This window comes from Microcaecilia unicolor, chromosome 4 (genome assembly GCF_901765095.1).
Source record: "Microcaecilia unicolor chromosome 4, aMicUni1.1, whole genome shotgun sequence".
NCBI lineage: Eukaryota > Metazoa > Chordata > Amphibia > Gymnophiona > Siphonopidae > Microcaecilia > Microcaecilia unicolor.
Genome location: NC_044034.1, coordinates 36838292 through 36861763, shown reverse-complemented (window position 1 = coordinate 36861763; position 23472 = coordinate 36838292). Strand labels below are relative to the sequence as shown.

At 44.1% G+C, this 23472-nt stretch overlaps 1 protein-coding gene across 1 annotated transcript in view; it reads right to left on the bottom strand.

The window, feature by feature from the left end:
* The window catches only part of EED (embryonic ectoderm development), a 100329-nt gene that overhangs the window by 4483 nt on the left and 72374 nt on the right, over positions 1 to 23472 (bottom strand). The window contains exons 10-11 of the mRNA XM_030200145.1: positions 23273 to 23431; positions 10436 to 10509 (exon numbers count right to left, since the gene is read on the bottom strand). Of these exons, the coding sequence (XP_030056005.1) occupies positions 10436 to 10509; positions 23273 to 23431 (233 nt within the window). The remainder of the gene's footprint in view (positions 1 to 10435; positions 10510 to 23272; positions 23432 to 23472) is intronic.

The window sequence follows — 23472 nt, the reverse complement described above, 5'->3', positions numbered from 1 at the left end:
CCTCAAGCGGCTGTAGAAACTGTGGACCTGCACATTGAGTCTGGATGCCACGAGGTCCAGAACCAGAAGGCCACACTGCATAGAAATAAGGTGAAATGCAGCCTTTGACAGTTGCCATTCTCCCGGGTCCAGAGACCCAGCTAAGGAAATCCGCTTGTGAGATCAGGAAATCGCAATGTGGGATGCTGAAATTATCGGAATGTTCAACCCCACCCACAGAAAAAGAAGAGGAGCCTCCCGAGCTAGGGACAAACTCTTTGCTTACCCCTGTCTGTAGATGTAAGACACCACTGACACACTGTCCAAGAGAAAAAGAGGCACAAAGACGAGTAGAACTTTCTGGACAGATTGCAGTTCTAATCTGTTGATGGACCAGGAAGCCTCCACTCTCGACCAGCGGCCCTGCGCAGAGAGGTGGAGATAAAGGGCTTCCCATATGAAGAAACTGACACCAAGTGAGAGTCTGAAAGGGCAACCCCGCCTGAGTGTGCGCAGGTAGAAGCCACAAGGTCAGACTCTGTCTGGCTTGAGGCATCCATGGCACCAACTGGTCGTAATCCTCCAAGACCGAAGAGCACAGGCTCAACAAGGAAGACTGAAGGGGCCGCATATGGAATTTCGCCGAAGGCAGAACATCCAAAGTCACCACCATAGAACCAAGAGCATAATCCCATGCCCGCGGGCAAGGAAGAGACAGAAGCCTGAGAATTTGCTGTTTGAGCTTGAACTGACAATGCTGGGGAGAAAAACCTTCCCTGCTGCGTGTCAAAGCATACTCGCAGAAATTCAACGGTCTGAGTGGCAGTGAGATAATTCACCACCCAACCCAGTGCAGAAAGAACAGAGAGTACCCTCTGTGCCCTCTGAAGGCTCTTGTGATAACAAGGCACCCGAATCAGCCAATGATCCAGGTAAGGATAGACCTGGATCCCTTGCTTGCGAAGGAAGGCAATTACCACCACCATAACTTTGGAAAAAGTGCAAGGTGCAGTGGCAAGGCCAAAAGCCATGGCAGTGAATTGTTAATGATCTCCCAGCATTGCAACCCACCTCCTGTAAGAAGGCCAAATCAGGATATGAAAATAGGCCTCCCTGAGGTCCAATGAAGTGAGAAAATCGCATGGCTGGACAGAGGCAATTACAGGTCAAAGAATCTCCATGCAGAAGTGTAGCCCTGAGAAGCTTGTTTATTCCTCCGAGATCCAGAACTGGACGAAGAGAGTCTTCTTTCGATGGGACAACAAAAAGATGGAATATCGACCTGTGCCCGTCTCTACCAGAGGAATGGGTTGAATGGCTCCCCAGGCGCATGAAAGCTGCCCAGGTAGTTAGCACTGCCCAACTCTTGGAAGAGCTGTTGAAGGGGACAGCAAGAAAAGATCTGCGAGTGGCTTGGAAAATTCTAGCTTGGAACCATGCAGAATGATGTCTAGGACCCATTGGTCTGTAGTGATGGTGGTCCACTTCTTGTAAAAGCGAGAAAGACGCCTACATTGCATATGTACAAAGAGTGAACCTTGACCCCTATCATTGTGAGGGCTATGGAGAGATTCCAGAGGTAGCGGAGAAGACCACGTTTGAGGAAAGTGAGGTTTGTTTGTTTTTTTTTTTTTTTTTTTTGGAGGGGGGGGGGGGGGGGGGGGGGGGGGGTTCAGAGGAAGCAATAGCCTCCTCCCAGTCCATACTTCTGCGCTTCTCGAAAGCGAGACCTAGATGCCTGGAGATGAGCCTTAGGCTTCTTCTCAGGCAGTCACTGGACCATGGAATCTCTCAGGTCTTTACCAATATTCTCCAAATCTACACCAAAGAGAAGTTTCCCACCAAAAAGGTAGGTTCACAAGATAGACTTGGATACCACACCAGCAGTCCATGTCTCAACCAGAGCTAGCGCCAAGCTGAAAGAGCCAAGGTCATACTTTTAGAAAATGCTCAAAGAATAACACAAAGAGCGTCTGATAAATAGGACAATCCCGCCTCAAGGGAAGGAAGAAAGTCTGGAGGCGAATCCAATGTGGTCAATTGCTGAATCCACGATAAAGAAGCCCTGGCCACAAAAGAAGAAGATACTGCTGCCTGAGAATCTAAAACAGCCATTTCAATGAAGCCTCAAGCTTGCAGTCATGCATATTCATAAATGCAGTACCGCCTTCAATAGGGATAATGGTATGTTTAGTAACTGCTCGTGCCACCCAGAGGTTAGAAGCAGGGGTATCCCCACTGAGCTGCGATAAGCTCCCGCGTAGCCTCATGAATATGTAAAGATACAGGAGGCCTCTTAGTACCTGACATAATAGAGGGAGCAGGAGCAGAGGACTGAGCAGCAGGAGAAATGTGTAAAGCCTCTATAGACTTTGTGATTAACAGAGGCAATTCCGCCCTCAAAAACAACCTAGCTACATTAGGATCACCACTCCCGTCTGCCCCTAATATTTCCAAGTCAGGGACATCAGCAGAATCAGAGAGGTCAGAATTCACAGAAAATAACCTCCTATGATTCCCAAGCAGCAACATCCTCCAAATCCTGTGAAAGAGAAAGTTTTCTTTCCTTAGGAAGCTGCTTCTCCGAAACAATATGAGAGGGAGAAGGAGAGGCAGTTTGAGCCGACTATTAAAATACCTGATGTAACATTCAGATGAAAATGGAAAGACAGAGACTTTTACCCCCCCCAGAAAACCAACATCCCAGGACACAGTAGCGTGAGAGGAACCCGCTGACAAAATGACTACCAAAGCATTGCGGAGTGCAAGAGAGAGTACTGACGGCCAAATAAGAAACAGCGGTATGTCCACAGATGTAAAGCACAGTGTGCAGGACCCGGGAGCCGAGAGTTTACCCCCGCAGAGAGCACAAGACTTAATGGGCTCAGACATAGTGAATAAAAATATACTCACAGAAACAGCCAGCCTCTCTCGTGACCTCCAAGGCACTGAAGCCCCACAATCTTACCACAGCACAAGCACTTCCCCAAGAAACCGTAGTGGCCAACTTTTTTTTCTTTAGATAAAGGCAGGAGAAAGAGAGGAGGGAAGACAGAGAAAGGTAGGAAGTGGCAATGAGGGAGAAGGGAGGGACCTAGACAACTAAGTTTATACCTGAGGCACAGGATATTCTCAACCCCAAACTCTATTGAACCTGCAAGCAGAACAGGAGGCAATACAGAAGTCACCACACTGCACAGGAACAGCTATTCCGCCTGCTGGAGATAGAAAATACTGAGTTGGTTTCTATGAACAGGACTTTATAAGGCACAACTTATTAACGTTCTCTATCTCCGCCTGCTGGTAGATAGTCACAACCCATTTATCTGGACTGATCATTGGGACGTAATGAAATTAACATTTCTGAATGGGGTTCTGCTTCCTGCTCTAAGGGAAAAGGAACTCTTGACATGTGCTAAACAAATCCCTGTTGAGATACCCTGCTCATCGGTTATTTCACTTTGTGCAGGAGGAAATGGGTCTGAAAGGATACCTATAGGAAAACTCAATCCAAATCTGGGAAACCTTCTAGGGCACTGTGTCAAGTGGAGGGTGGCCAATGTAATGCAGATTTTTAAAAAGAGTTCCAAGGGTGATCTGGGAAATTACTGACAGGAAAACTTGACTGCAGTGCCGGAAAACAGTGGAAGCTATTATAAAGAATAAAATTACTTTAATCATCATTTGTATTTTCATTTTGGTTTTTATTTTTAGTCATATTTTTTCTGGTTTATTTATTTATTTTTATTCAAGCAGTTTGTTTGATTTTATTTTTTAGATATTGCTTGGGAAGAAGCTGACCTACTGTTTAAATGCTTTTGCTTTGTTTGATATTACAGCAACTGAAGTGAGTCATTATACATTATATACTTTTTCATACTTTTAGATTAATTATTTTTCTTCTCGTGTCCACTGTCTTCTATATTAGATTAGAAGAATGTCCAACATCTTTTATTATTTGTTAAAATTTGTTTAAATTGTGATACTTTTATTGCGTTATGCTGTAGTATATGATGGCTGGTATATGTTTATTAGGCTGTTTTTAATATTTATGGATAACATTACTGTCTTCTATACTAGTTTAGAAGAATGTCCAATATCTTTTATTATATGTTGTAATTTTGATATTTTTATTGTGCTATGCTGTAGTATATGATCACTTGTATATGGTCATTATGCTGTCTTTTATATTTATGGATATACAATTTGAATATGTGATCATTTTACTAGGAGGATTATTGTTTTAATATTGAGTAGTCTTTCTTTGGTTATATAATTTGTATTTATTATTTTTTAATTATGATTATGTATTTTTGTAGTGAATATTTAGATGTATTTATTTGAGATTTTGTTATTGCACATGTCATGGAGGCATATTTTCAAAGCACTTTGGGAGGCTAAGTTCCATAGGTTTCTATGGAACTTTGGAAGGCTAAGTGCTTTGAAAATATGCCTCATGGTATCCTATGTACTTCTTTCTTTTTTTCTTAACTTTCTTTCTTAAGTTCTTTATTTATTTATATATATATATATATATATATATATATATATATATATATATATATATATATATATATTATGAGTGGTGTTATATATGTTGTTGATTCATTTATTTTATTACTGTTTGTTATTTTAGAGCCCCTGACGCAGCCCTTGTGGGCGAAACACAGTCTGTGTCGGGAGATTATTTCTCCAATAAAGTCCTATTAATACCACCTAGTGATCTGCTCTTTTGTTTGCTTCCACGTTGCTTTTTGATTTGGCCAGCGACCTCCTCAACCTTCTCTCCAAAAAGGTTATCCCCCGGCACGGGGCATCTGTCAACCTCTGCTGAACCACTGGCTCAAAGTCAGAAACACGCAGCTATGACAGTCTGTGCATTGCAATAGTTTGGGCAGAGATCCTGGATACCACGTCAAAAGTATTGTTTGCGCTCCTGTCAAGAATTTACGACATGCCTTCTGTTGCTTGGCCAACTTGCGCAGCAACTCGGCCTGCTCCGGTGGGAGAGTCAACCAAGTCCAGCATCTTGCGCATCGAGTCCCGCAAGTAGATGCTCGTGAAGAACTGATATTATTGAATGTGTGACACGAGCATAGAGACCTGGATCATCTTCCTCCCAAGAGTCCAAGGTCCTAGCTTCACTACCTGGGGGTGCCGAAGCATATAGAACTGCTGGCTCTCGTGAGGGCGGATTCCACCACCATGGAATGATGAGGCAACTGGGGCTTATCAAAACCAGGTGTACTGTGGATCCGGTACATAGTATTGATATTCTTGAGCAGTACCGGGACAGACAGAGGGGTCTTCCAATTCTGGACGAGAACTTCCTGGAGTACCTCGTGGAGAGGGACAGTCACAGCATCTCTAGGAGGAGACTTGTAGTCCAGGACCTCGAGCACCTTGGCCCTGGGCACGACCTCTACCTCCAAAGGAAAAGGAATGGCAGAAGCCATTTCCTTCACAAAAGAGGGAAAAGAAAGGCTCTCGGGGGGAATTTTCTCTTTCTAGTGGAGGGAAGGGTTCAGAAGGGATGCCATAGGACTCCTCATCCTCTAAAAAGTACCATGGATCCTCCTCTGACTCCCGTGAGTGCTCCTCATCAGTGTCAGACCAAACCTGCTTCGACTTAGAGAAGCCATATCCTCCAGAACGGCATCAAGGAGTTGGTTCCTGCCTCGACTCCGGCGAAGCTTCCTCTACTGATTTTGAGGGAGTGCCAGCTTGGGTAGCAGTTGACACTGGGGCTGCACGCAACACTGGCGTCGGAGGCCACATCACAGGCTGTTGTCCAAGTGGGGCTGCAACGGGAGACAGGATAGGCACGAGCATCCCTATTGCAATAAACCATCCAGCAGCTCGGGGAGCAAGGCCCGGATATACTCATTGAGGACCGACACTAGGAAGGCTGGGGCACCAGCTCCTAGACAGGATAGAGAACTGCTGGGGTTGAGACAGAAGCTTGGTCCTGGCTGCTGGGAGACTGATGCCATCAGCACCTCCTGAATAGAGGGGGAGCGGTCCTCTCGAGGCCGACACTTCTCAACATCCCGGAGCTCCCAGCACTGTGTGTCGAGGGCAATCAATGTCGATGCTTTTGGCCTTCGCCTGAAGTCGATCATTGAGGCTCCTCAGTGCAGATGAGGATGACGTCAAATCTTCACGCCGCCTTTGGTTCGAGTTCGACGCTGGCTGGTCATGGGGGCCCCTGCACAGCAGTCAGCATCGAGGCAGCTGGAGACTCATTCAATACAGCACTTCTCCCAATGTCTACAGGCCTAGCAACCATATGAACTGACGCTCCCGATCAGGGGCGTAGCCAGACTTCGGTGGGAGGGGGGTCCACAGCCCGAGGGGAGGGGGCACATTTTAGCTCCCCCACGGCACCGCTGACCCCCTCCCCGCCATTGCCGACCCCCCCCCCTTGCCGACCCGCCGACACTTTTCACGACCTCCCGCCCTCTCACCCCCCTCCCACTGCGAACCCTCCCCTGCCGTCGCCTACCTTCGGTTTTGCTGGCGGGGGACCCCAATCTCCGCCAGCCGACTCTTCATCCTGCAGTCAAAAAAGTGTTCGTTCTGTTGCATGCTGACGTCCTGCACATCAGCATGCAACAGAACGAAGACTTTTTTGACTGCAGGACGAAGAGGACGTCGGCTGGCGGGGATTGGGGTCCCCCGCCAGCAAAAGCGAAGGTAGGCGGCGTCGGGGGAGGGTTCGCGGGAGGGGTGGGTCGAGAGGGTCATCGGGAGGGGGTCCAGGACGAAATCTACAGGGGCCCAGGCCCCCTCAGGCCCCACGTAGCTACGCCACTGCTCCCGATATAGTACCCGATGTCGATGCTGATGACTCTCTTACTCAACACCCTCACTTATCACCCCTACCACTGCAATTTCCCCACCCCTAGCTGTCTGTTCGTCTGTCCAATTTAGATTGTAAGCTCTGTTGAGCAGGGACTGTCTTTTTCATGTTAATTTGTACAGCGCTGCGTAAGTCTAGTAGCGCTATAGAAATGTTTAATAGTAGTAGTAGTACTAGTAGATGTTGAGGAATTGGATCTGGATGCAAAAATCCTCTCTCGTTGAGCCTCTCTGGCTAACTGAGTCCGTTTCCTCATACGAAGACAAAGGACACAGTTAGAAGGGCTATGGTTGGGCCCCTAACACTGAAGGCACCAAGAATGGGTGTCCTTACCAGAGATCGTCCGATTGCATCGGGTACAGTGCTTAAAGCTACTGAGAACTTTTGTAGTCATGAAAGAGAAAACTTTTGCAACCAAATCAAACGACGCTACGGTGCCAAACCAAGGCTCCAAGAAAAAAACCACACGAGAACATGGCTGAAGTCAAGACCTAAAAACAGCCCAATGACGCAGGAAACATAAAGACAACCTGTAAGCGGGGGAAACAAATACTAAAAGTGGAGTGGAGGAGTAGCCTAGTGGTTAGTGCAGTGGACTTTGATCCTGGGGAACTGAGTTTGATTCCCCACTGCAGCTCCTTGTGACTCTGGGCAAGTCACTTAATCCTCCATTGCCCCTGGTACAAAATAAGTACCTGAATATATGTAAACCGCTTTGAATGTAGTTGCAAAAACCTCAGAAAGGCGGTATATCAAGTCCCATTTCCCTTTCCCTAAAAACAATAAGGGAAAAGGGAACACGAAAAATCTTGCTGAAAAACATACTAAAAGGAACTCAGAAGCTCTTCAGACCAAGCGGTGTGAAGAGCGGGACAAAAAGTTGACAACCTTTCACCGTGGTTAAAAAAACAACTGCAGTCTTCTAACTAAAATCTGGACAATAAGTATGTTCTCAATGAAATGAATTGACTATACACCGTATTTGGTCTTGAAGAAGCCAACCAGATGATCAATGTGGAATAATGAATTAGATGAGTAATATCTGGGGATAATCAGGTTAATACCATGTTTTCTTTTTTCTGTTTACTGTTTAATTGATCTCATCTTATCTCACTCTCCTTATTTTTCTTCACTTTATGGTCAAAGAAAGAGAAAGATTGTATATAATCCATCTAGTTGGGATTGTTTTCTTCTTATCTTGTATTAATGTGCAGTCACCTCTGTATTACTGTTTGCAAGTGACCCTTGTAAAATGAAAAATTATAAATAAATGATTAAAAAACAAAAACCAACTGCAGTAACCTTGCTCTTGCTGCGGGAGGGAAGGCACTCATGCCTCTCATTCCATAAAGCTCTTTTGAGCTTGTAAAAGCTCCGGACCTAGCAACGCGGGATCGCGGTACCCAATTGTGAGAATTATGGCCTGCTTGTCTTTGGAGGATATAATCTTTATAGCATTATATTTTCCATTACTTTTTCCCATTTTTAAGATTCGTGCGTTCAGGTTAGACCATGAATAAGCTACTTACTGATCTTAACAGTAGAGTTAGCTGATAGCAGAGTTACAACTTGCTCAATAACAAATAACTAAAGCCTGCTAAACTTGCTCTATTGCCTTCTGTAAGGGTTCATTTTTGGCAGTTTACAAAATGCTTTACTTATGTGCAACAAATTGAAGTATTTAAATGTAAAATCCACATAGCATTTTTACAGAATCATTTTAGGAGGGGTGGTTCTGGGGTGATCATGACAGCTGAGTTTAATTAGCAGAATCTCAGGGAAAGTACATAGGGGTCTTAGAATGATAAGTTCACAAGGGGACCTAATACTCTGCCTTCATGCTGTAGAACAATCTAAAGAGCCACAAAAACCTGTGTGGCTGTGGTCTTACATCCAGCCTTTCCAGGTTCATTTATGTTTAAGTTTTATCCATTGTTGTCTATGCAGGATGCCTCATTCTTCTTCGGGCCTAATGAAGCTACACCGATGCTGTTTAACATTCTAACCACCACACCATGTGTTAGACTCCAGTGTTATTATGGATAAATCCACAGTTATCTTGTGTAGGTTACTCCAGTCTTCTTGGAAGCCTAATGCAATTGTAGCACCGTTCTACTCCCACTAGTTTCTATTTTCCATTCATTAGCCTTTTGAAGTTTTATATTATACTAGTAAAAAAGCCCCGTTTCTGATGCAAATGAAACGGGGGCTAGCAATGTTTTCTTCTGTGTGCATGTGGGAGTGTGTGTGTCCCTGCCCTCTGGCCTCTCTCCCCTCCCCCCTCTGAGTCCTTCACTGTTACAGAGCCAGCGATTTGATTTCGTGCTCTGCTGTTTAACGGGGGCTAGCAATGTTTTCTTCTGTGTGCATGTGGGAGTGTGTGTGTCCCTGCCCTCTGGCCTCTCTCCCCTCCCCCCTCTGAGTCCTTCACTGTTACAGAGCCAGCGATTTGATTTCGTGCTCTGCTGTTTTCCTTCACTGACTGTGTTGCAGAGAGGGCGTGGCAGACACTCATAGGGAAACCGGATATCTCGCCCCCTTCACACTTCCGGCTGGAGGCTTCATAGAACGTTGGTGTTGCCTTTTATATAGAGAGATTATTGAGCGAACACCCAAGTTCCCTCCTTCATTTCTCTTGCCACACCTACCATTAACTCTATGCACCTATCTCAAAAATGTTTAAAATCTGTCAGAGCTTTTGTTACCACTAGGAAAGAGGCTGAAGAATGGAAGGGAGGCCACAGAGGTAAAGCCAAGATCACATCAATGAGTAGCAGGATGATATCTCCAGCACAAGAAACTTGTGCCACAAATTGTTGCTCTGAGGTAGAATTGCAAGAGGCCACCCTAGCTCCTCGGTGACCAACTCTGTAAGAGGGTTTTGATTGAGAGAGAAGCTGGTACAAGGGTGGTGAGCTCTAAGGTGGCTATCAGGAAAGAGAGAGACTGAAAGAGAAGTATTGACAGCAACTTCCAAACAGCTATAGAACGAATATTATATTCAAGGGAGTCAGGCCGGGACTAAGCAAGGGGAACAGCTGTGGACAATGGTGGTTAAGGTAGTTACTATGAGGCTCTATGATCCACGTGGGGGGGGGGGGGGGCATTTTTGAAAGGGCAGGCCAAGTTTTGATGAGGATGTCCTCACAAAACGTCCCCATCCAGGGGCGGGGAAACCCGTATTTTCAAAACAAGATGGACTAATTCATCAAATGCACCTACCCTTATTTAATTCAAAACAGGGAGCAAAAATGTATTCAATCATCACTATATTACCTGATCCAATACCACTAAAACTGTAACAGAAGTTTAAATATTCACTGAATTTCAACATACAAGGTTCACAAACCATAGAAATCACATTTGGCATTACAGAGTAACACAGTAACATAGTAGATGACGGCAGAAAAAGACCTGCACGGTCCATCCAATCTGCCCAACAAGATAAACTCATATGTATTACTTTTTGTGTATACTCTACCTTGATTAGCTGATGTAATACATCTCTGGTGCACTACAAAGGTTGTCTGGCAACTTTTCAGTCTGTCACTTTTGATTTACCTCCAGAAAAAGAGCATAAAAATGTAGACTCACTTGGCTTTATGAGGATCTTCAACTTCCAAATCCCAAACATACAGTTTGCCAACTTGATTGCCCAAAGCAAGCATCTTTGAAATAAAAGTAGACAGCATTGCATTAGCCCATAAAAATTAAATAACATTGAAATGAAAGTATTAAAGTAGACAGAGATGATAATTTTATAAGGCTAAAAAATATTTTAAAATGCAAGATTGTGCGTGAGGAAGTTCTGAAGGTTAATATCAAACTATTCAATAGCCTTATAAAAGATATCCCAATTTAAGCATTCCATTTTAATGAAGTCAAAAGTAATCAAATCAATTTACAAGGCAACTACAGCAAGATTTACATAAAGCAGGAGGAATATATGCGAGTTGCTAGCAAGTAAGATTTTTTTCCCTTAGTGTTTGGTTATTGTAGGACAAAAGCAGGAATCAGAAATTAGCTATATTTGATGTCCCAATGACCTCCTATTGAAAATGATAGCCAGAGGGATGATGATGTTACTTTTGGTGGCACTTGTGCACATCTAATGAATGGCAAACATATGGCCAAAACATATGCCTGCATTAAAAACAAGCTGTTTAGCTCTTCTTGTTTTTAAAGGCAGGCTGGAACTGAAATAGAAATGGGCTTCAGGTGTGAGTTGGATTCTAATCCCCTAATACTCTGGAGGACTGTCTAGTCAAACCTACTGTCGAATCGGGAGTCCCTATCTAAGCACTAGTTTGATACAGTGGGGGAAATAAGTATTTGATCCCTTGCTGATTTTGTAAGTTTGCCCACTGACAAAGACATGAGCAGCCCATAATTGAAGGGTAGGTTATTGGTAACAGTGAGAGATAGCACATCACAAATTAAATCCGGAAAATCACATTGTGGAAAGTATATGAATTTATTTGCATTCTGCAGAGGGAAATAAGTATTTGATCCCCCACCAACCAGTAAGAGATCTGGCCCCTACAGACCAGGTAGATGCTCCAAATCAACTCGTTACCTGCATGACAGACAGCTGTCGGCAATGGTCACCTGTATGAAAGACACCTGTCCACAGACTCAGTGAATCAGTCAGACTCTAACCTCTACAAAATGGCCAAGAGCAAGGAGCTGTCTAAGGATGTCAGGGACAAGATCATACACCTGCACAAGGCTGGAATGGGCTACAAAACCATCAGTAAGACGCTGGGCGAGAAGGAGACAACTGTTGGTGCCATAGTAAGAAAATGGAAGAAGTACAAAATGACTGTCAATCGACAAAGATCTGGGGCTCCATGCAAAATCTCACCTCGTGGGGTATCCTTGATAATGAGGAAGGTTAGAAATCAGCCTACAACTACAAGGGGGGAACTTGTCAATGATCTCAAGGCAGCTGGGACCACTGTCACCACGAAAACCATTGGTAACACATTACGACATAACGGATTGCAATCCTGCAGTGCCCGCAAGGTCCCCCTGCTCCGGAAGGCACATGTGACGGCCCGTCTGAAGTTTGCCAGTGAACACCTGGATGATGCCGAGAGTGATTGGGAGAAGGTGCTGTGGTCAGATGAGACAAAAATTGAGCTCTTTGGCATGAACTCAACTCGCCGTGTTTGGAGGAAGAGAAATGCTGCCTATGACCCAAAGAACACCGTCCCCACTGTCAAGCATGGAGGTGGAAATGTTATGTTTTGGGGGTGTTTCTCTGCTAAGGGCACAGGACTACTTCACCGCATCAATGGGAGAATGGATGGGGCCATGTACCGTACAATTCTGAGTGACAACCTCCTTCCCTCCGCCAGGGCCTTAAAAATGGGTCGTGGCTGGGTCTTCCAGCACGACAATGACCCAAAACATACAGCCAAGGCAACAAAGGAGTGGCTCAGGAAGAAGCACATTAGGGTCATGGAGTGGCCTAGCCAGTCACCAGACCTTAATCCCATTGAAAACTTATGGAGGGAGCTGAAGCTGCGAGTTGCCAAGCGACAGCCCAGAACTCTTAATGATTTAGAGATGATCTGCAAAGAGGAGTGGACCAAAATTCCTCCTGACATGTGTGCAAACCTCATCATCAACTACAGAAGACGTCTGACCGCTGTGCTTGCCAACAAGGGTTTTGCCACCAAGTATTAGGTCTTGTTTGCCAGAGGGATTAAATACTTATTTCCCTCTGCAGAATGCAAATAAATTCATATACTTTCCACAATGTGATTTTCCGGATTTAATTTGTGATGTGCTATCTCTCACTGTTACCAATAACCTACCCTTCAATTATGGGCTGCTCATGTCTTTGTCAGTGGGCAAACTTACAAAATCAGCAAGGGATCAAATACTTATTTCCCCCACTGTATGTATATATGGACAGAAGTCTGAATCTCTTAGAGGCTGACTTCCAGTGGGCTACTGATGCTGTCAAGCTGACATTATGAGCCTGCAACATGACTCTCGATTCAGATCTGCTTGGGTGCAGGTCAGTGGTCGGCAAACCACGGCTCGCAAGCCACATGCGGCTCTTTGGCCCCTTGAGTGTGGCTCTCCTACCGAGTCCGCTCCCAGCCACTGCCCGGCGCTCACAGTCAGTCCCATAGGCGCCCGCCCTCAGCTCCCCGACAGCCCTCCGTCCTTTTTCCGTTCCTGCCGGTGGCCGCCCAGCGTTTAAACTTCTTTATTTTAAGTTGCAGCGATGGGCCAACGGCTCACCTCCAACATCCTTTCACTTCCTGCTCAATGCCCCGCCTTCCTGATGAGGTATTTCCTGTTTCCGCAAGGGTGGGCGGGAGTCACTGACCGGGAAAGGAAAAGCTGGAGCCTGGAAGTGAGCCATCAGTCGCTGCGACTTAAAATAAAAAGGTAAGGTTTAAACCCTGGGTGGCCACGGCTGGCAGGAATGGAGAGAGGAGGGCTGTTGAGGAGCTGAGGGTGGTGGGCAGGTGGGGGCGGGGCTGGGTAGCAGTGCACCTCAAACTCATGCTGTGTGGGGTGGGGGGTGGAGTTATACAGTTTCCTTGAATGGTTGGTTTTAATGCTGTAATTCTATTAAAAGTAGTGAATGGTAGATACTGTTTGCACAAGTTCCTTGCACTTTGAAATAGCCAAGACAACTGAGTGAGTTCAGTCCTACTGCACAATGCTGGCCAGGACCGAGTTTTTAGCAAAGGCCAGCTTAAGAGTACCCTAATTAAGTTAATAACAATGTACCTACCTATATAGTTTAAGTTTAAAAAATTTGGCTCTCAAAAGAAATTTCAATCGTTGTACTGTTGATATTTGGCTCTGTTGACTAATGAGTTTGCCGATCACTGGTGTAGGTGAACAAGATGCAATTAGCCAGCCCAAGGGTATGTGAGACTCTAGGTCAGTGTTTACCAATCCTGTCCTGGAGGCACACCTAGCCAATTAGGTTTTCAGGATTACCATAACGAAAAGCAAAACGAAGAGCAGAGCAGCAATCTGAAGAACAGTGCAGTTTAATAAAACACACACCCAATGTGGCCTTGTTTCCAGTGGCATAGCCAGAAGGCAATTTTTGGGTGAGCCAACAGGTTGGATGGGTGGGCACTAGAGTTGTCAACTTTTTGAAAGGCAATAAAAAACAGTCACCTAATGCACCCATGCTTTGTCCCTACTCCACCCCATGCTCCACCTCTATCTCACTCCCATTACTTCAATGAGGGTAGCAGTGCAGGCTTCAGTGGCCAATTGAGAACTAAGGGAAATACAAGAGACTGCACTCTTCTTCAGCCCTCATTGAGCCACAGTCCTCAACACACATATGGTATTGAAGCCAAATACATTCCGCATCCAGAGAAACTCCTGACCTTCCATCAACAATGAATGCAGAGTAGAGCAAGGACATCTCTCTATATAAAAGGCAACCCCAACGTTCTGAAGCCTCCACGGAAGTTGAGGCGCCCGAGATATCCGGTGTGCCCTGGAGTGTCTGCACCGCCCTCACGTCAAAACGTCATGACGTCGAGGGCGGAGCTATGACACTCGAGGGCCGAAATGGAAACGCCACAGCGAACAACTAACAAGGCAAGTAGCTCGGAGGGACGGAGGGAGGGGGCCCCTTGCTAGCGCCCGTTTCATTGCGCTCAGAAACGGGCATTTTTTCCTAGTTTCCTCATAAAACTCACCACACAAAGAAATTTTGTTAATCTCAATAGACATATTATAAAGTAATTTTTAAATATCTATAAATAAAATGTCACTCAGAATTTACAGCAAATCTACCATGCCAACACTAACTTCCAAAACAAGGATCCTATCTATGAAAAGGTAGTGCCTTAAATATTACAGTGGGGCACTAAAATATCAATACATCTATTGAGAAAACTGAACAAGCCAAATTACTAAAGAATGCTACATAGAAACTTCATGGTGACAGAATACATCGGGGTCACACACACAGAACACAAATGCCAAATACAGAAGTGACCACAAACTCTATAAATATAAACTAAACTGAAACCCAAAGAAGCCAGACTTTGCACGTAGTACAACACTAGAGAAACAAGAAAGAAAGGCATTTCCTCCCATGCAAAATATAAAGATAGCACATGCCAGGAATGGTGTTTGGGGGTGCAACTAGGGCAATTGTGCTTGGCTCTCTGGCCAGAGAGAGCCCCAAGCCAGCCAGAAGCTGAAGAAGGTGTAGCCTGGTAATGGGCTTTGGGATCCTCTCCCAGATTTCTTCCCAGGGCCCCAGCCATGTCTAACACCAGCTCTGGCAAGATGTGCACGCCAAATTTAACATATTCTAATCACAAAATAGAAAATAAAAATAATTTTTTTGTACCTTTCTGTTGTCTGGTCATTTTATTTTTCAAATCACATTGGTCCCAGTTCTGGTTTCTGCTTCCCTCTGTTTTTCCTGTCCATTTGACATTTCTTCTATCTCTATGTCCACCAGCCATCTCCCATCTGTGTCCCTGTATTTCCTTGTCCAGCATCTCCCCTGTGTTCATATCCCCACATCCATCATCATTCCTTTGTGCACCCATGTACCCCATGCCCAGCATCTCCCTTCTGTGTTCCTATTCTCCCCCATGTCTGGTATCTCCCCTCTGTGTCCATTGTATCTGTATTCCCATATCTCCCCCCCCCCCCCCCCCCCCCCCATGTCCATTATATCTCTATTCCCATATCTTCCTCCCCGCCCCCATGTCAGGCATTGCCCCTCTGTGCCCAGTTATTGTTTGCTGATTGCACATTTTTTTCTTCATTGTTCTAGTGTAAGAATAAACACATTTGTTTGTTCATTCTGCCTGTCTGGACCGATAAAGAATCCTGGTGGTTTGTGTGTTGAGTCTGTGAGTGCTTTCTAGGAACTGTGGGACCACTGGGAATGTGGCTCCAGTAACCTAGAAATCACTGGGGATAATTTGAGAGCAGACGACTTGCCCAGAGGCGGTTGTGGCCCTGTCGGTGAGATGAGGGTGCTAGTGTAGAGCACGAGTAGCAGGTGCACCCAAGCTGTGCTGGGTATAGACCCTTTAAGTGGCCACGGGGTAACCCTGGGTGGCTAGGCATTTCCACCATAAATGCTCCAACGTCCCATGTTTACCACACTTTCTCCCACAAAGACTGGAGAAGCCCTTTTCCATTTTGCTCCCTTGCACTGGGGTCCAGTAGGCTCTCTGGAATAGTTGATATTTAAAAGGTATTAATCCGCAAAGGAACCTTTTCCGGAGATGGGAAGGCGATAGAACGAGAGGACATGAAATGAGTTTGAAGGGGGGTAGACTCAAGAAAAATGACAGGAAGAATTTTTTCACTGAGAGAGAGGTGGATACTTGGAATGCCTTCCCGCGGGAAGTGGTGGAGATGAAAACGGTAGCGGAATTCAAATATGTGTGGGATAAACATAAAGGAATCCTGTTTAGAAGGAATGGATCCTCGGAAGCTTATTGGAGACTGGGTGGCAGAGCCGGTGGTGGGAGGCGGGGCTAGTGCTGGGCAAGACTTCTACGGTCTGTGCCCTGAAAATGGCAGATACAAATCAAGGAAAGGTATACACAAAAAGAAGCACATATAAGTTTATCTTGTTGGGCAGACTGGATGGACCATGCAGGTCTTTTTCTGCCGTCATCTACTATGTTACTATATTGAAGCTGAATATATTGTGTAACCCTAATACATTTATAAGCATATGTATATGCCAACTCCCAACCCTCCTCTCCCAGAGGTGCCTCCGAATGTTGCTTCACTCGGGCTAGACATGAATGGGAACTTCGGTTCAACAAGATGTAGATCCGGGACAGGAGTTTTCATCTTCCGCCCAGTTTAAATAGAACAACTTCTATCTAACCTGTATCATGTAGCACATTGGCCCTGACGTCAGATCCTAGTAGGAAATCTCCCCATCAAAATACCAATAAAAGGGAATTCTATCACCTCCTATAGTTGGCCATGTGAAAGCAGGACTCCCTCACAAAACAAATCTTTACAATAAATGAATCCCGCATCCCCCAACTGTCAGTGTAGCTTTGCAAAATATCCCAATGACCATGGCCTATAATCCTTTAGTTGGTTGAAAGGAAAAGTAACCCCCCTCAAATTGTCGACATTTCACCCAATCCCAGATCTCTATAAGGGGTGCAAGAAAGACACGAGTGAAGGGAGATAGAGTTTCACCTATGATGTGGTTGCAACCCTCCTCTGTCAACTCAAATATCGAACGTGGAGACATAAAATTTCTCCAGTGAGACCCAACTCACTGACGGGGGTTCAAAATAATGGTCACGCAAGGCCTTAACAACTGCAGCTCGATAATATAGTTGCAAGTTTGGCAGCCCCATGTCCCCCCCTTTCTTTAGATAGTTTCAGTCCCCCATGATACCATCAGTCTCCCCTTACCCCATATGAAAGCCCACCACATACTTTCCCATTTGCGGAACTGTATGGTGGGGATTTTAATAGGCAGTTGCGCAAATAAAAATACGAATTTTGACACTCTCATCTGTATGGCAGCCACCCTTCCTCACCAGAACCATAAATTTTCCATACATTGTTTGACCTGCAATTGAGTCTGTAATAGTTTAAGCAGAATAAATCCTCCACAGAATCCAAAATGAAAATCCCCAAGTACCAGAACCCTTTGGAGGCTTTTATGAATGGAAAGGCAGAAAAATTAGAGGGGTCACATTAAATAGTAAAATCTCTGTTTTCTCAATGTTAGTTTTAAAACCCAAACCTTCCCCAAATTGTCTAATTGAGTCAACAAATAGGGCATTGAATATTGGGGATCTGCTATAAATATAAGGGTATCATCAGCATACAGTAAAATTTTGTGAGGTTCTCCACTAACCATAATAGAGGCTACACTCCGGGGTAATGAATACAGTGAACGGACCCAAGCCCTATAGGTACCCCCCCAAACCCATACTATCGATCATTGTAAATAAAATTCCCATTTGACCCTATTGAATGCCTTTTCCTTCCTCTTATTAATAATATCTATCAAATTAAAAGCCCTCAAACATTATTCCCTAGTTGGCTGCCCTGCACAAACCCTGTTTGGTCATAATGAATTAGGTTAGGGAGAATGCTGTCTAACCTATTTGCTAAAATTTTAGCAAAGATTTTCATGTCATTATTCAACAGAGCTACTGGCCAATAACTGGCATTACAAGTGGGGTCTTTACCTGGTTTAGGCAAAATAACTACATTAGCCTTGTACATCAACAAAGGTAGTTGAGCTCCGTTCACGAAATCCCCAAACAGCTTAGCCAGAATAGGGGATACTCTAGAATTTAAAATGTTACAATATTCTGTTGAGAACCTGTCATCCCTCGGTGATTTCCTTTTGGGCAAATTCGCTATCACCTTACTAACTTCTGCCTCAGTGATGGGGAAGTTCAAAAAGGCAGTGTCTTGCTGATCCACTTTCGGGAGATTAAGTCCTTTAAATAATCAGTAATGACACTCCTAGGGCATTTAAGTTCCAAAGAATAGGGAGCCTGGTATGAGCAAACTGCACTTCACCCAACCCAGTTACCCACCGCATTTAAGTTCCGTAGGGAGCCTGGTAGAACTTCTGAAACTCTTTGGCTATGTCCGTATGTGCAAACCGCATTTCTCCCAACCTAGTTACTATCTTAGAGACCCACCACTCACACTGTTGTTTCCTCAATTGCCAGGCCAATCGTTTGTCCATCCTGTTAGCTGCCTCCATATTTGCCCTCCACTTGGATCCTCTAGACAGTCTATTATTGAACACTAGCTTCCCAATGACCAGGGCATGGTCAGACATGCTTATGGAATGAATGCAAATATCTTTCCATCTACTAACTCCAGGGTTTTAACCACCCACAAATAATCCAACCAAGAGTAAGACCTGTGTCTCCCTGAATAGCAAATATACTGCCTTGCGTTGGGGTTATAAAGTCTTCATAAATCCGCTAGGACATGCTTCATAAGCCCTCTCTTCAAAATAGCCCCTCCCGGATTTCCTCCTGATTTCTTTTATGTGTTCTATCCAAGTTCCCCAGCGCAATATTCATGTCACCCCCCCACAACGAGGTCACCCCTCGCTTGTAGGCCAATATGGTTTAACAAACCTGTGAAAAATGGCCCATTTGATCACACATGAGATGTATGTTCAATATCATAAACTCCCATGTTTTAATTCTCCCGGACACCCACACTTATCATCCTTGAGTGTCCTCCCATGCTATATTCCACAAAGGGCACATTTTTGTTCAGCAGTATCGCCACCCCTTTCGACTTAGAGCCCCCAAAAGAAAAATGAAATCTAGACCAATTACCCTCCCCCCGAGTTTCAACATTTCCTGTAGGTCTAATTTTTAGCTCTTGCAGTAATGCTATATCCATTTTGAGATCTCTCAGCTGACATAAGATCCGCTTACGTCTGGTAGGATGATTAACCTCTCCCACATTCCAAGTGGCTAAGTTAACTCCCTCCATAGCTCTTCAAATAACTGAGTATCACAGATCCCCCCTCAATCCAACACCAAACCCCATGACCTTTTGATTTCCACCCATCCCCTCCTCCCTCCCCACACCAAACAGTGCAAATCCCCATCAGCTATAGTACTTTCCTAGTCTCCTGTCTCCCTTCTTTCCCCCCCCCCCCAGTTGTTGAAAATTGTCAGTACTAGAAGAAAAATATCTAAGTGTTGCTGTAATAAGATCATATTCAAAAGAAGGACTAAACGCTCAAAAAATTGTCAAGAATGCCTTATCCCCACAGGCACTCATCTACACAGTGACCATAAATAGTATTTTTATTTGGAATTTAATCACATCTTTTCAGTAGTAGCTCAAGGTGAGTTTCATTCAGGTATCATGGGTAGTCCCCTGTTCCTGGAGGGCTCACAATCTAAGTTTATACCTGAAGCAATGGAGGGTTAAGTGACTTGCCCAAGATCACAAGGAGCAGCAGTGGGATTTGAACCAGCAACCTCTGGATGTCAAGACCGGTGCTCTAACCATTAGGCCACTCCTCCACTCACCATCCAAATCATATGTTGTCCTCCTTCCCCGCTCCCACCGGGGCAGCTTCCGAGGACTCTACTGCGGTAAAGTTCTGTTCTTCATCAGCTGAAACGCCTGTACTGCTGTTATCAGAGGGCATCACCGGCCCATCCAAAACTCGCTGTAAGAACGGGAGGGGAATTTATCCTCTGGGACAGCTTTTTTGTCAAGGCTACAAATCTGGACTTTTGAAGTAATTAAGTGGACTTGGCAGTCAGTTTTGGGGATGGTTTCACTCTAAATGACTTTTTCTGTGGAGTATGTACAGATCCTGTTTTCTGGACGCCTGGGTCTCCCTTCTGTTGCAACGCATAATTCAATGATTTTAAAACGGTCTCAATATCTGCAGGAGACTCAAAAAGAGAGGTGCTTCCCATTCTGAAAAATAACCACTTGGGCTGGATGCCAAATTCCCACTTGAATTCCCATGGCAATAATAGCTTGCTTATAATTCCAAAGCGCCTTTCTCTTCTGCATCATTTTAGTATTTACATCCGGATAAATTCAGAGTTCCCAATTCTTGTAAGTACAAAGTTTCTGCTGCCAAATCAGTCGCAAATTGTGGTCTGCTTCAGGGTAACGAAACAGCTTAACAATGAATGCTTGGGTCACAGTTCTCAGTGTACTCTCTCCAGCTCATAGGCTTGCAGAGCAGGACAATTAGGGAAGCACTTAAACAACATCTTCTGGATGAAAGATAAAGCAGAATTCCCCTCCGCTCGCTCTAATATGCCATAAATTTGTAGATTTGACTGTCTGTGCAAATTTTCAAGGTCTTCAACTTTGGTATTCAAAAGCTGCACTTGCTTGCTTGTTGTTGCCATGAGGTCTGCACTTGTATGTTGTACAACATCCACTTAATGAATTCGCCCTTCTATCTGGTCTACCCACTCGGTAATCTCTCCTAAGCATTTTTCCAGCCCGTGGACTACCATTTTAGCAATCTCTAGCAGCTCTGAACTCTTCCAACACCAGCGCAAGGGTGTCATCCAGAGGGTGCTAAGTGGGTTTCAACTGCGGGGTTTACTCCGTTTGCAATACACTTCTGGCTGGAGATGCACCACCGACATCACCCGGTTTTGCGGCCTTGTGAGCATAGAGATTTTTGATCGATGGAGTATTCTTCCCCTTAAGGACCCATGGCCTTTTACTAGCATATAATGGAGCAGGCTAGCATACACTCCAAACCGCACCCAAGCTCAGACCGTCAGCGACACTTTTAAAGGAAGCAGGGAGAAGGAATTGTGGAGCTCTGATACCTGCATCCGCCTAGCATGAAGGCTACACTGGAAGTCCAGATTTCTGATATTTTGTGAGTGGACTGTGATATTGTCCTTAAGACATTGTATTTTTTGAGTGATATTTGTTTGATATAACTAACGATGGACTTTTTTAGGCCAATGATGAATGTTGAAAGCCATTTCTTGGCATTTAGCTTCATAGGAGTACTAACCCCAGAATTCTTTGAGGCTTTTTCCTTCCCTGTTAGCTAATATAATACAATACATCATTATGATTTAACTTCCTCTTTTACTTTTGAGAACTATTTTGCTTATATGTAAGTTATCTCTAATATCATTGCAAAGCTCAGTGTCTCCTATTAAACTTGCAGTCTTCTCAACTGTATCCTACCACAATCTCTCCACTGAAAGGTGGGAGGACTACAGAACTATAGAGGGCTAAACACTGAAAAAAATCATACACTTTTGCCACCCTTTAGGCTTCAAGGAAGTTAATTTACAAATCTGAACAGTCTTGAAAAACTGTGAGAAATGGTCCCAATTAACATAGATTGTTCAAGAAGTAAGGGGTTATGGGGGTGGGTTTATAGGTTTTTGAAAGTTTACCGAAGAACCAAAAGGTATGCCCTCTTATGCATTTGAAAAATGGAGGGGGGATACATTACAGAGAGGTGTGTGTTGGTGGAAGGGGAGAGTTGTTCTACTTTGCTACAACAAAACATGTTATTCTCTTTGATGGTGTGTGTCGTTATGATGTATATTCTATTTAATAAAATTATTATTGATACAGAAAAAAAGTCTACACAGTTGGTAATCCTAGTCTCCTGAGCACATCTGACAAGGCCTCCCTAAATGTTTTGGCCCTAGGTACATGCTTAATTTGCCAATGCTTTAATCCAGCCCTGCTTGGATGAAATGTATGTAAAAAGCAAAGGTTTTGACCACCTCTTTGCCTGACAATTGAAGCAAAGCGTGAACTTGGGAACCTGAGACACAAGCTAACAGAAGAGAAGCCCCAACCAGAAGCTTAACTTCAGAAGATGTTATGAGACGAGGTTCACCATTTTGAGAGAGTCTGTGTGAAAGAGGATCCTAGGAAAGAGATTTATGTTTCAAGTAAGAAGAAAACAACTGACCTAAATAACTTACAAAGAAGGGTGAAAGGGATCACAGACACAACTGAATGAAATGCAAGCTGTGTGACTTAACAATGCTGACTTAACAATGTATAAAAATAATTGTTTTGTACTTGCAAAGTTAGAGTATTTGCAGTGAAGAGGGGAAACTATGCCTGAATGCCTGGGACTTGAAGGGAAATCCTTCCCCCCTCCCCACGCAGAACCTGCTCCCTAGAGGAAGAGTGTATAAAAGGAGAGGCCAAAACAAATTAAATGGTCTATGAGCCCTTAGGGATGTAATTCTGCCTATGTACATTTTTTATATAATACACTCCGTTTCTGTTTCAATCATCAAACATACATCCATTTCATGTTTATTTTTAACCAACAGTAACAGGGTTATATAAAAAGGAATTCAAATCAGCAAACTAAGCAGATATGAATCAACAGGTTTCTGAGCAGTTTCACAAAGGTATACAGATGGTTTTAATTTACTGTATACATATAATTAGGGGATTGTTTTTAATGCTATCCATATAAGCAGCAGCATAATTATAAGGCTGCTGTTGAACCCAAGGTTTATGCTTGCTTAATATAGCCTTTAATTTTGACTCCTTTTCCAGTTCAGGCATGAAAACTTCAAGTATTTTAGTATCTGAATTAACTCCCACATTGAAAAGATTTTAAATTAATTTATTCCACAGATGCTACCTTGCTGGATACATTTTATAGGAACATACTACGGAAATGACTATTCCTTTAATCAGAATTTCCTTCATAGCAAGGAACACATAAAACCTATTTAAGGAACTAAAAGTGGACTCTAATATCTGTTTTCTCAAATCATTTTCTAAAATCCATCATTGGTAGATTTTATAAGGATAGAATAGTGTGGCTGCCCATTAGACTACTTGGACACAAAGAAATAAAAGATCAATGTGGATATCTTATTGGTTTCAATAGAGGTATGCTCTATTCCCTATACTGGCAAGGATTTATAAAGTGATTTCTCTTACCTTTTGCCAGAAATCCATTGAAAACCGCATGTACCAAATATCACACTGGCTGTAATCAAAACGGCCCAGGATAGTCACATTTGACTCATTGGGTTTAATTTTATCAATGTCATCTTCCATTTTACCAGGTTTCCAGCACACAATGGCATTTTCACAAGACTGCAGAAAGAATAAGAGTCACTCAAAGGTTTTGTTTTCTC